This window comes from Rissa tridactyla, chromosome 15 (assembly GCF_028500815.1).
Source record: "Rissa tridactyla isolate bRisTri1 chromosome 15, bRisTri1.patW.cur.20221130, whole genome shotgun sequence".
NCBI classification, from domain to species: Eukaryota; Metazoa; Chordata; class Aves; order Charadriiformes; family Laridae; genus Rissa; species Rissa tridactyla.
Genome location: NC_071480.1, coordinates 10,262,439 through 10,277,018, shown reverse-complemented (window position 1 = coordinate 10,277,018; position 14,580 = coordinate 10,262,439). Strand labels below are relative to the sequence as shown.

General features: G+C 41.2%; 1 protein-coding gene across 1 annotated transcript in view; it reads right to left on the bottom strand.

The window, feature by feature from the left end:
• Positions 1-4,234: 4,234 nt before the first annotated feature.
• The window catches only part of HLF (HLF transcription factor, PAR bZIP family member), a 37,464-nt gene continuing 27,118 nt past the window's right edge, over positions 4,235-14,580 (bottom strand). Inside the window, exons 3-4 of the mRNA XM_054221798.1 lie at positions 11,525-11,745; positions 4,235-8,526 (exon numbers count right to left, since the gene is read on the bottom strand). Of these exons, the coding sequence (XP_054077773.1) occupies positions 8,311-8,526; positions 11,525-11,745 (437 nt within the window). The 3' untranslated portion in view covers positions 4,235-8,310. The remainder of the gene's footprint in view (positions 8,527-11,524; positions 11,746-14,580) is intronic.

Sequence of the window (14,580 nt, the reverse complement as noted above, 5' to 3'; positions counted from 1 at the left end):
ATATGTCTATATACACATATATTGAAAAGTTTTGTCTATCACCATAATCAACATTGTATACCTAAAATGGATCATTTTATAGACTTATGTATTACATTAAAATGCTGCTAAATATGCTATATTAATGATAATTCTTAAAATTTATATTTTGCATCTGTATGTTAATGACTATCTAATTGTATGTGAAAATCTTCTGTCATATCTACTGCTGTATAGAAAAAACACAACCATCTCCAGAGGCGTGTGTTATCTGTTATATACATGATGTAAAGTATGACAACAAAAAGCTGCTCAATCTACCCTTCAGCGAGGGCCACAGCCACAACACGCGTGTGCGGGGCGTCACCGCGAGCGGGTCCCGCCGCGGCACCTGGAACCCACCGGCGTTTGGTCCCCGGGGCGGGGGCAGGTGGTGCAGAGGAAGGTGCACGGCCCAGGGAAAGCTGTAAAATTATTTTCCTCTAAGCACGCCTCTATATTCCACTAAAATCTATTTTATAAATAGAAATGTAAAGTGAATTTATTAAACATATACTGCTAAATATGCTTTCTGAAAACATAATTATAACGTTCATAGCTATTTATTGCTGGAGCTGCACGTGCACGCACACACAGGCCCTGTGCGCGTGTATTGTAACAAATAATACACTTTGTGCATAGTGTATATTAAGCACGACCTTATAGCAATAAAATATGTAATTAAAGACATATAAATATAAACCCAGATTATTAAATTATACCAGTTTTATTAAATTTGTTTTATTAAATTATTAAATTTATAGTATATAGTTTATATAATATGTATTCTGTTATAAAATTATTTAATTATATAATTAATTAAATATATATTTATATGTTGATATACTATAATTTTATATTAAATTTGCTGTATGAAAATATAATGGCATTTATGCCTGTGCGTATGCCTGTACATAGATACGTCAGTACACAGCGCTATGGCGCCACAGACACCCAAGCGCAGACGCACACGTGCACACACACGTGAAAGCGAGTGTGCACGCGCCTGTGTGTACCATGACAAATCTGTTTTGTGCACAATATAGAGTATGTGGTAAAAACCACACCTTTATAGTAATAGACTCTATTTTTAGGTATTACAAAGCTATAAGTAGTGAGTAAATAGGCACGTGTGCGCGCACGCACACCCCACACACACACAGACACACACACACACAGAGTGCCGGGGCAGGCGAACAAGCGCGTGTGTGTATTCCAGCAAATCCATTTTGTGCATCCTATGTAATATATTTTTATCTCTCATGAACCCAGACCTTTTTATCAATAAAATGTGTTTATAAAAATGTATAAAGCCATATTAATTAAGTCAATGCTGTTAAATATGCTATGTGAAAGTATAATTATTAAATTTATATCTAGCTGCGTGGGTACCGAGGTACCACACATGGACGCACCCAGAGGCAGGGGTGGGGGAGAGCGAGTGTGTGTTAGAATGAATATACTTTGTGTCTTGTATAACATACATTAAACCCCTGACCTTTCTATTAATAAAATATTTACATATTTTTAAGTAAATAGAAAAGTATAAAACTAACTTTTTTAAAAAAAAAAATCTGCTAAATACGCTATATGAAATATACTTTTAAAACTTTTTTATGTATGTGTAGGTCAGAACATAAAAATATTAAAATTTTTAAAATATATTTCTCATGAGTGTGCACGCCTGCGCGCGCACACACAGACACACACAGACAGACACACACACACACACACACAGAGACACAGACACACACATACACAGAGACACAGAGGCTGGGGGGGGTTTAGAGCGAGTGATAGAAAGTGTTTCTGTGTTATTAAAACATATATTTTGTGAGCAACCTGGTCTCGTGGAGGTGTCCCTGCCCATGGCGGGGGGGCTGGAGCTGGATGATCTTGAGGGTCCCTTCTTACCCCAAACCATTCTATATATTTAAATCCAGATTTTATATATCAATCACTAACATTTATGTATGCATCTTTCTAGAAAAATAAAATAAAAAAAAAATCTTCTGTAAATGCTATTACTTATGCTAGATGAAAATATCATTAATAAATTGCTGTCGGGATGGTGAGATACTGCGGGCGTGTGGGGGCGCGTGTGTGTGCTAACTGCTGTACTTCGAGCACAATGTAAACTGTGTATTAAAAACAGACCTTTATAGCAATAAAACATACAATTACAGGCACATAAACATAAAACTAAATTATTAAATGCTGCTAAATATGCTGTATGGCAATAGGGTTGACTTTCCCTCTGTATATACAGGCCCAGAGCTAAGGCCGTGTGAACACACCTGTGCGCACGGGGGGGGCGTATGATGGGTGTCATGACAAATCTTGTGCTTAATACACACAGCATTTATTGTAAAAGACCTTTATAACAATAAAATCTATTTTTACATGTGTTAAAAAGCTATATTAAGCAGTAAATCCTGACAAATACGCAATGTGAAATAGCGTTATTAAACGTATAGCTACACAGACGTGTACGGAGGGAGCGTGAGAGAGAGCGCCCCGGGGGTGCAGACGCACAGGGAGTGGGGAGGAAGGCACGGGGGGGGGGGAATGCATTACAGCAACTATATTTTGTGCCTAATATAGACCATATATGGTAAAAGCAGACCTTTAGAGCAATAAAATGTGTGTGTGCTTGTGTGTGAGAGAAGATCTAAGTATCTGGTGTAGAGAGACAGAGAGAGGGGTACGGGCATGTGCAGAAGATACACTGGGGGGGGGCAGAGTGCTTGCGTGTGTGTGTGCGCGCGCGCGTGCGTGTAAACTAATATGCTCTGTGTCTCCGGTATATTAACAACAAGACCTTTCTATTTTAAAAAACTTATACATTTATAAACAAATATTAACATATAAAACTACCTTTTAAAAATAATTTCTGCTAAATACGGCATATAAAATATAATTTTAAAACCTTTTTCTGTGTACACTTTTTTTTATATGATGTGTTTAAGTGCACAAAAATATATCCATTTATATTTTCTTATATATATGTATATATAAAACTAACGAGTTTGTGTGTGCACATGTGTGTACACACACACACACGGCGGGGGGGTGAGTGAGTACATGTATTGGTGTTATTAAAACACATATTTTGTGTATTTTTTTAAATATATATACACACACACACACACAATGTATTAAAACCAAGTGGTTTGTGTGTGTGTGCACTATAACAAATATACTTCCTGCATGATATATAACCTATTTACATTGAAAACAGTCCTTGATATCAATTGAATCTACTTTACATATATAAAACTATTTTATTAAAGTAAACGCTGCTAAATAGGCTGTATGAAAATATGATTATTTAATTTCTAGATAGAAGAAGAACACGCGTATGTTTGGGAGCGCGGGCATGCACAGACACCCCACGTGTGTATCATAACGAATATACGGTGTGCATAATATGTAACATATATAGCAAAACCAGACCTTTATACCAATGAAGTCTATATTTATATACATATATAGAGAAACGTGTACACATATTTTAATTACTACCTTGTATAAAGTGTTCGCAGTAAGTTATACTTTTTTTCTCTCGCTTGCTCACTGTATGTATTGCATATAAACTATATATGTAAAAGCACGTAGTATCTGCTGTGCCTTCTCTACAAAATATTAAGTCTAACGGTGATTAAAAGTAATGAGTGATTTTTTTCAAACTAGAAAGAAAAAATGCTCCTTAAGATACAGAATTTTTATGGCTGTATTGCTGTCTGCGCACTGTCTTTTGGTAAATGATCACATCTCACAATAAATAAAGTGTATATAAAATGTGTATATAAACATACATGTATGTAAATGATGTAATGTAGTGTATACCAGGTTTTTAATACTTATATAGTATTATAAATAAGTAAAACAAGTACTTTACTTATATATATAAAAAAATAGTTCTAAATATACTACACTTAAGAAATCTATTACCTACTGTACGTGCCCCTGGGTATGGTCAGAGCCCAGCGGGAACCCTCGCAGCCGGGCTGGGGCCTGGCATCAGCCGGGGGACGACGACGACGACGACATTTGCACCCCAGTTACCGGGGGCGGGGGGGGTCCCTGTGGTGGGAGGCAGCTGGGGCTGGGGCTACCGGCACCACTCACAGCTGGGGGGAAATAAAAATACACCCTCCCAAAAGCCCGCTGCCCGACCCCTGAGACACCAAAGCAACACACGGGTGAGAGAAGAAAAATTTAAAAGTTTATTAAACATTAAGAATAACAGACAACAAAAAAAAAAAAAAAAAAAAGATTTGGGCTGAACAGCATACAGGATGCAATCCATTTCATGTCATACAGTTAATTTGATCTTATTTGTTAAACTTGTATTTAAACAGATGCTGTCTTGTGGTGTTGCCAGAAATACAATGGTTGATCACTTGTAAATTTTAATACACTTTTCTTTTTCTTCACATAAAAAAGAAGTCAACAAAATAAAAATAAACTGCACATCTCTAGTGTAAATTACATGCAAAAATAGTTTTAAAGCGATAACTGGGGTTATTACAAACCCACAGAGGCAAGACATTCAAAGGTTATAGGGGTCCTGCGGCACTACGGGACGCATCCCACCCGCCCCCCCGCCGGGACAGAGCGGCTTTGGGCTGCTCCGCGGAACAACCGCATGTGCCCCGTCAGGCGCCTCCCCTTCATTTTCCATTTCTTGCCTTTGTGGATTCAAGTCAGAGCTGTATTTCCATGGTGCTTGGGTTAGTGGCTTTAGCACCATTCAAAAGAGAAAAAAAAAAAAAATACACCCCCCCACCACCGCCTCTGCCACGGGCTTTCCCATGGAGAGCCCCAAGGTGCTCGTATTCACAAATACGTCTCAAATTCAATTTATTTTTAGAGGGCGTTCTTTTTTAAAAAGAAAAAAAATCACGTCTAAGTTTCAGCAAAAACAAACAAACAAACAAGACGACAAGCATTTTACCAATGCTTATGGTTTAAGAGAGGTCAGTGAATTATTTAGACACGCTATTAATTATTCTGCAAATATATATATTTCTATTTTTATAAAATTACAATTTCATATACCTACAAGCTCCTTCATGAGCAACAAAGCCATCGGAGGTGTGATGAGCCCAACTAAGCTGTCCTGGGGAACTGAAAATGAGCTAAACTTCCATTTATTGTTATTTTGGGGAGACAACCTGGTTAGAGGGTTTTTTCCAAGTTTTAGCCCACAAATTTTGCCTTTCCCCCCCCGACCCTTTCTTCCAGGGGGAGCTGCTCAGAGGCGCCCGGGTACCCGTCCCCCAGGGTGAGCGGGGAGTGCCCGGGTCCCCCAGGCTCCTCTGAAAGTCCTCACCCCCAGAAAAGAGCTGGCCGGGGCCGAGACCCCCGAGCCGCCCGCCCGGCTGGGGCCAGGAGACACCTGGGCAGCTTTGGGCTGCTGGAAAGCTCTGTGCTCCTCTGTGGCCCTGACTTGATGAATCTGTGCCAGCCAGCCTATAAAAACTACCATCTCCCCCCCCTTCCCTGCCCTAAAGAAACAAAAGAATTATCTGGGATTTTAGTCCAAGCTGCCTTTTACATTTTAAAGCAAGTTTTGCGGTCAACCCACGAGGGGTTCGTACCAGCTGATCTCGCACACCCCGGTCCTGCTGCTCAAGCCTCACCCCGAGAACAATCACGGTGAGGGCAATTAGAAGCTCTTGCAATTTGCTTTGTTGCTGCTAAAAGTGTATCCGCAGCAGGGGCCGGCTCAGCCCTGCCACCGTCGCCCTTCTTCCAAAGGGAAAAAAATCAAGTTTATTTCCTAGCGGCTCTAGCAGATCCACGGCTCGTGCCAGCCACTGCCAGTCTCATTTCTCCACCCACGCATCCAGTGGCTTATACTGACCTTTAGAAAATAACTTACTACTCTTTAAACTTTGCTGCAGCACGGAGCAATTCAACGTGCTGAATAAATGGTCCACAGGCAGGTACTGCACGTTAAGGGACGCTGAAAAGTCGAGTATGTTTGAGGAAAAATACTGGAAAAATGCCATTGATGTGAGGGTATTTTTAATGCTGAAGAAAATGTTGAGTCCTTTGTAACAATCTCCTGAAGCATGAATAATGATTTAATGGAATGAACAAACCTTTTTATTTGAAAATAATGTCCAAACACTTAGAAAACTGTGAGCAAGACATGTAGCACCATATTTTCCTCACATGTTAATAACCGTATGCAGTACGTACAACTGTATACAGCAACAGAGCTATTTATAACAAAAAATTTCAGCTGGAAACAGATTCTAGCAGCAGCAGCAGATTAGAAATGACTATGAGATTTTTTGTGTTACGGATTATTTTTCTGCCTTTACAAAATATTGAATTGTCCAATCAATAGTTGACTACAATCCATGTTGTGCTTTGTCCCTATTAAACAGTTTCTTTATGTGTTTCTAATGGAAAATAATAAAGTCTCTCTTTTTCAGTAATATGGAACATCCTGGAAAGCCATATTACTTCCATAAAAATTTAATTTAAAGCACAGAACGTGCCAGTGTGCCAGTGGTAGGCTTAAAATATTAAAGATTTTAAAAAAAAAACCCAACAACAACCAACAAACCCCTAAGCATTTCCTTTCTGTACAATAATGGAGAATATATATCTTTGCTATATATTTTAAACATGGAATAGCTTTTTCTTTTTGATATATATATGTCTTTCAAAATACATTGTCAGTATTTGTACTTGAAAAATACTGTACAAAACGAACATACTATAATTATTCTGTATAAACTTTATACATTTTATAATATCTATTCTTTTGGTCTATAGTAAACACTTTGATTGATTGGATTAACCACAGTATATGACAACACCATCCCCTTCTGAAATACACCAGTGTCTCTTACATTCATTTTTCAGAAGTCCACTTTATATTAGAACATACGTCTTCAAAAGAAAATAGAGTTTAAAACGATAAAGTTCAGAACCATCAGTTCATGTCACACTCAAAACAACAATCACTAGGAAAAATGGGCTTTGCAAACCAGTGACTTCTAACTGAATAAAAGTGATTTTTTTTTTTTAAACAGCAAGATATAAACCACAGAAAATATATTACAGAACATAGGAAAAAACAACTGAATTTAGGTATTTATTTAAATTTTAATCACAAAATGGAACTTGAAGGAACGCATAACTAACTGAAAACAGAAAAGCCCCTCTGATTTCGACGTCGGATCTGATTTGATACTATTAATTTTGTTCTCGTTTCAACTAATTATCCTGCTTCTTACACATGCGCTCCCTATGGACAGGGATACAATTAGCATGCTCACGTTAACGTGTCTTTTACTTTTTAACTTTTTGTTAAAGACATTAAAACTCCTGTTGGGTAGGGAAACCATCCTACGTCCACTAGGAACACCCGGGCAGCATGCGCTAGCGTACAACAGGATTATTGCTTCAGGTACAGACAGTGCAAAGTACACACTCTGTGCTCTATGGACAGTTCTGCTACTACCTGGGGTCCGGGGAAAGAAAAGGAACCTTAATAGCTATAGAGAAGCCATTATGGGATCTATAATGAGTACAGCTAACTCAGTCTAACAGCACTTTAAATCTGAAGACAATTACCACCAAAACTTAAAATACAACAAAAGCAATCTATAAATTAATATTTCTGCAGTGTAGTACTAAATTATTATTTGTGCACTTTATTAGCATGTTAACTTTTCTGATTAGACATACTTAAACAATAGCTTGTTACTCCCGAAAAAAACTGAGATCTACTTTTTTTTCTTTTTTCTTTTTTTTTTTTTCCTTTTTTTATAATTTATACTGGGATCTTTCCAAGTAAATCAGGAGGATGGAACTGGTTACAATAACATAAAAACCCTACTCTGAAGCAGCACTGAAAAAAATATAATAAAAAGCTTACTATGGCGGTTCTCAACAGTCCAGGTAAAAATGTGGCACCCTTTGGAGAGGGCTTCATAAAAATGGGAAGTGCTGAGATGCGTGCGCACGCACACACACACGCGCACATGCACACACACAAGCACGCACACACACACGTAGACAGACGCGTGAACACACATGGGCACACATACGCAGGTACACGCATACGCAAACCAAAAAAAAGAAAATAATAACGTAAGTCAGTTTTGTTTCTGCTTCTGGTAAAGTGCTGAAGACAGAAAGGTTGGTTTGGGTGTGGTGCTATCAAACAGGAAACACATTGTCCATCTATTCAAATGCCAACCCGCAACAAAAAAAAAAAAAGAAAAAGAAAAAAGAAAAAAACCCCGCTCCCCCCCCTTGAATTTACAGGGGGCCGTGTCGAGCTTCGTACTTTGCAAGGACGTTCTTGCATTTGCCTAGCTCTTTCCGTAGGTCGGCCACCTCCTGGCGGAGAGCCGAGTTCTCCTTCTCCAGAAACGAGGCGCGGATGGCGATCTGGTTCTCCTTCAGCCGGCGGGCATCCCTCGATCGCTTAGCAGCCATGTTGTTCTTTCTACGCCTTGCCCAGTATTTGTCATCCTGCTCATTAAACACAGAAAGAAACAAACAAGATATTAGATTTCAGCAACCAGGCCACCAGGATATGCTCTCAGCCACAGCCTCCGCACGTTTTGCACACCTGGCCCAGCGAGCCCTGACAGTGCCAGGCATGGCTGGGACAAAAAATCCAGATTTACAAGGCACAATCCACCCAGGGAGCACCACTGCCTGCCCGTGTTTCTGTCAAAACATTTACCATAACGCCCTCATCCTCTTGACTGTGAATTTCCTCCAAGGAAAAACGAAGCAATATTCCAGTGGTACAATTCATCCCACATCTATGCTGACCTAGTTAGCGCATCCACCTTCGCATGCAATGACTCATTCTCTACCGGTTGCTGGAGCAGTGCTAATTACCTCTTGTATGTCCCTGCTCATCTTTGCCAGCCAACACCTGGTTCGTTCTGTTTGTTGGTATCATCCATTTCATCTACCGTTCAGGTCTTTTTTCTGTTCAAAGCTTTCTCTACAGGTCCCCTGTCTACAGCCTAGAAGAGCAAGTCACTGGAAGATCTTCTTGGCACTACAAGGATGGCTGCTTTGGTACCATCCGCAAAGAGATTAGTACAATAGGCTTTGACTGTGGAATAAAAAGCATTTGCCAGAAATAGGTCCACTAACCTCTGAAGTTTCATAAGCTAACGCGCTCCCGAAGTGTCACCCCCTAAAGACTTGCCACTAGGAGATCACCTTATTGCATTGCTGCATCGATGGCTCTAAAGTCACGACTACATTTCACCTGATTTTTCCACTTTTCAAGTGAAGCGGCCTTCAGTGAAATGGCAGCTTCAATGTTGCTTTGAAACTGAATTAAGTTCTAGAGATTTGGAACAAGTGAGTAAATACAAAGCAGGCAGAATCCCTCACAAAACGTGGAATTCAGTCCCCTGCAGAGTCAGAGTGATGCACAATTCAACTCTCACATTGGTCAAGTCATATAGCTCAAACTTCCCTTCCTGGAGTCATCCTTCTGTTTCTACATGCTTGTGTGGCTCTGGTTTCACCAAGCGTGGTGGCACAGTGCCATGCCCACCACCAGCACCAGGAGCCACCTGCACCGACCAGACCAATACCTCCCTCCTCTCCCTTTCAGCACGAAGCACGCCAGGCTGCCGCTCTGCATCTTCTGCTGCTGCTTGCATAAGGAACAGCAAGAGCAAAACAACTGCTGCGAGTACTCTACAACTGCTTTATATTAGTTTAGCTTAGCGATGATGATTTGAAACCAGTGTGCCTCTAAATTGTTCTTCACCTGTACTTAGATAGGACCCCCAAAAATCCTCTTAAAACCAAGCATGCAGCAAACAGCTATGACCCAAATCTTGTTTATAATTTCCCATCTCATTCCACTCTATAAAAATCAGCTTTAAGCAATTTATTAGTGTGCCACCTAGGCTTCATCCATCTTTATTTTAACAAATTGCTATGGCAAATCCCTTAATCCAGGCCTGAAAGAGGTAAGGCTGGCATTTCAAAATCACATGCAACCCAGAGACGATTGACTGGCCTAATCTGCTTACCCTCCCCCAGAACCCAACCATTCCACATGCCAGGGCAGAAGCAGCACTTAGGTCAAGCACTCTGAAACGAGTCAAGGGCAACTGATGTGATTATCTCAGGGCAACGACAGACCCTGAACTTCCAGTTCAGTCTTAGGCTGAAGTTGTGTGCCCCCCTGCTGCATGCAAGACTGGCATTTTCCACGTCTGGCATGAAGGAGTCCAAGGGCATCTTTGGCAAAAGTTTGCTTTGACGAATGAGGATGCCTAGGAGAGATCACAAAATGACCAATGGGACCAAGGCACAAACTCCAGTCTCCTTACACCCACGTGGCCATTTCTATATCAAACACCTCTCTTCAGGCAGACCTCTCGGTACACTGCAATGCCAACGCCACTGCTAGTAAAACTCGCCCCAGTAATTAAATGGCCCAGTGCAGATAAACCTTTCTAACGAAAGCTGAGGGTACTGCCCACAAAGTGACAGCTACGTACCTCCTCAACACTACTGGAATCGTGATTTCTGTGCTTTTAACTTGCACCACGGTATCCTTAGGGATAAAAATAGCGAATAGCATCAGCTTCTTTCCCTAATGCTATCAATCTGGTGGAAACACATGGCATCCCAGGCTCTTCGCACGTGCAGCCAGAGATTCCCACCGATTCCAACAGGCTTTCAGTCTGTGTCTCGGAGGGAACAGCAACAGCAGAATTAAATTCTGCACTGACTACCTCTGATAAAAGAGTGTCTTCTTGTAAATCACATACTGGGAATAGAATTTTGCAAATAATGACAATTTTCACAGTTGATCGATTTTTTCTGCTCTTCCTCCTCTTTGCTCTTCACATCTCAAAAGCAGTGAGAGGCATAGATAAGGGTGCTCTTTCTTTTTAAATATCGTATTATTATTGCAATATATTTAAAATATCGTATTAAAATACAGTTCTTGGCAGAATTTTCTGTTTTCCTACAACTAGTTTAGATTCTTTCACCTAGATTAGTAGCGTTTACTATTGTGTTCCCATTCATTATTACACACAGAGCTAAAGCAACTTCCGAACAAGACGCAATATACTTCATTCTGTCATTATGGGGGACAACCATGGACCCTGTAAGAGAATTCACAATCTATGCTGATGAGACAGACAGAGGATGGAGGAAAAGGAAACATGATCAGACTGTTTCATAAGTGGGAAATATGGGACAAAGTAAGCTTGTCCAAGGTCACGCAGGAAGTTTCTGGCATACAAAGGAAATGAATATTGATCTCATGAATTTCAACTGTTGCATAACTAATAAGGGACATCCTCCCCTCGGTCTGATTCAGAACTGTTATAGTTTTATTCTACAACAAAGTCGTATTTAGTTTGGCAGATTTAGCTTACATGAGAAAACGGATTCATACTCCAAACCTGTATCTCAGAGAATAACTGTCATAGAGTCTGTACAAACAACCTCGTCACCAGTTCCAATTTACCTTCAGGTCATCTGGAATGAAGACTTTGCGAGCTTTCTTAATCATTGGCTGTGGTTTCAGCTCTTCTTCAGAGAATTTGCGCTTACGAGGGTCAAACATCTCCTGGCCAGGAATACTGGAAAGAGCAAGATCTGCAGGGTCAGGTTCGTAGCCAACAGGAACTTGGATAGTCTCAGGATCAATGGGACTTGGTGTGTTTCGGTTTGCTGGCAAGATCTGACCTACAGAAATAAAGGATATGTTAGAAGAAAATACGTAAATAACATCACTGAACATGGGTTTTAGAAGATCTCTGCATACTTTACATGCTCATGTCATTATTTTCAGAATTGGCCCCTAATTCTGGTTGCTAATCTCGGATGCCCACTTAAGATAACTGAATCCAACACCGAGTTGCACTAGACTGCTGGCAGAAGACCATCGCTCCAATCCATGCCACTTCATTAAGATCACATCCTCAGGAACAAATCAAAAGTACTGTTACTTAGCTCTGACTTATCCACCACACTGTAATCCTTTCCAGTTTTCTCATACACAGATTTCTTCATTCCTGCCTTTGAGGGTACGCTTAGTTTACAGTCAAACAATGTACACTACTTACAACAGGACAATATTTCATGAAAATGTACTTTGAAGCTGTGCTGAAGCACTCCACTAAGGAGATTGCTATTTTCTATGAAATCCTACTGGTGATATTCCAAAAGGCAGTGAAGGAAACTAGCAACATGAAAGGCTACAATGACTACTTAAAGACGCTCTAAAAGAATGAAAGAACACTTATTTATGCCGCATTGCTCTTTTATGGTATATAAAATCTAATAAAAAGGAGCTTATCCCCAGAAAAGAATGACACACACCCTCTTTTTCCTTTTTTAATCTTAGATATAGCCTTTAAGACCTACAGCACCAATTCAGGCACCATTCTCACTAAAAATCCAATTTTAAAATCTCAACCACAGGTTCCAAAAATAGGATTCTAAAGTCAGCTGCCTAAACATGGGCTATCCCCGGGGGCAGAATTTTCAGAAGTTTTCACATGCCTCAGAAGTACAAGCCTCACAGACTTCAGAGGGAGGACCTCTGATTGAAGCAGATATCCCTTTATAATTTTGGCTATTAGCTAATTGACTTTGACTTTAGAGATACGACGGCTTTCATAATAACTACACAAACATCCTGTGACTGTGTAATATTTCCTTATTTGTGCCTGCATCTGCAATATTTAGTGTGTAAAATGGTAAACATTAAATGTCATTTCTAATTCCAAACCAAGGCCAGTGTTAACAATGTAGTTTTTATTTTAATCTAGAAGATCGCGGCAACAATATTGGAACTGCACAGAAAACGCACCGGGGAATTGCACTGCGCAAACCAGGGGTTGCTAACAGAGAGCTCCTCTTTTGTAACTCCTATTTTAAAACAGCACTGATAAAAATCAGCTTCCAGGAAAGGCTAGTGACGCCTGGGAGAAAAGAAAAGGAGGATCAAAGTTATTAAAATACATATGGAAGATCATTAGCTAATCAATACAAGAGGGCTGCCATCAACAGATGGGAAAAAAACCTAGCAGCCAAAAAAAGATCTATTTTTTCCCCTCTTTGCTGCTTCAAGACCTAAAAATGGAGCAATATCCATAGTTCAAAAGGCCGAGGGCTCCCTAGCTCAGCATCTTTGTGGACTGTTTAGATGTTCACATCTCGAGAAAAGATTCAGTCACTTTGAGAAGCTATTTAATTCTTGGAAGAGGGAGGAAAATCTGCTTGTTGTTCTTGCATATGATCTTGATAATGTCACAATTTAGGGCTGGAAATCAACACCGCCAACATTTTGCCGTAGGGTTTGTGGTGTCACTTCTCAGGGGGTGAGGACCATCATATGGGACACGGTTTAGTGGTGGTTTTGTCAGCGTTAGCTTGATGGTTGGACTTGATGATCTCAGAGGTCCCTTCCAACCTAGAAAATTCTATGATTCTATACACATCTACAGGAGAGGAAAGGACCCCGCTGCCTGCCTTGTACCAACAGCAGAGCGCTTCCCCCTCTGCCAAGACCTCGGTGCTGGCAACGAGATGTTTCCTGCTGGGCCTCATTAAGAGAATGAGGAACCAGGGCCTGCCCGACTGCCGGCCGCGGGGGCGGCGGGGCAGGGCAGCGGCGGCAGCAGGAGCAGGCAGCGGGAGGCAGCGGCAGGAGCGGGCAGCAGCAGGCAGCAGGAGCAGGCAGCGGCAGGAGCAGGCAGGAGCAGGCAGCAGGAGCAGGCAGGAGCAGGCAGCGGCGGCAGCGGCCCCTGCCCGCCCCGGGTCGCGCCCGCTCCAGCTGCCCGCCCTGGGCAGCCCCCGGCCCCCCGGCCCCAGCGAGCGGAGCGGGCCGGAGCCAGGCTGCCGTTGACGCCTCTGTGTTTAAAACGCTCCGCTGGCTGTAAGGGTGGTGCTGGGGAGGGGGGAAACCCTGGCTGGGGGCCGTTTTAAAGCCAGCCCAAAGGGCTCACGGCAGCAAGGCGTTCTTGTAGCCTTGCTTTAAATGGCTGGCTAATCTCATTTCACGTATATGGGCTGGCAGAAACAGGCTTATTTAAAGGATTAAGTGCGGGAAAGCTTCCTTTGATGTGAATACGCTTGTACCAGAGCAGGCAGGTACTTTTTTAATGCAGACAAATATATAGACGCACGCATCTTGCAAATTCTGTAATGCAGATGAAAATGAAGGAAGACAGGAGCTCTGAATACTTTTATAATGTTTCTGGTGAGCACGCAGGGTGTTTCTAAAAGTCAAGTGGATTGTGAAATCCGCCCCAGCTTTCTAATTGCCCTAAAGTAAAGAGCCTGTATTTAAATCTTGCTGAAGTTCTAGATACACGGTATCAGCTTGCATATTATCATTTATCTATAACGTGCCATATTACACAATTACATGAGCTTTGTAATCATTGGCCTCAAGAAATTTTACGTTACCTCTCTGAAAATGGGCAAAAATGCTCCTTTTAAACATGTGAAATTGAGGCGTTGCATCTTACCAATGCAATGGCAAAATAAAGGAGAGAGCGATGCATCTCCAAG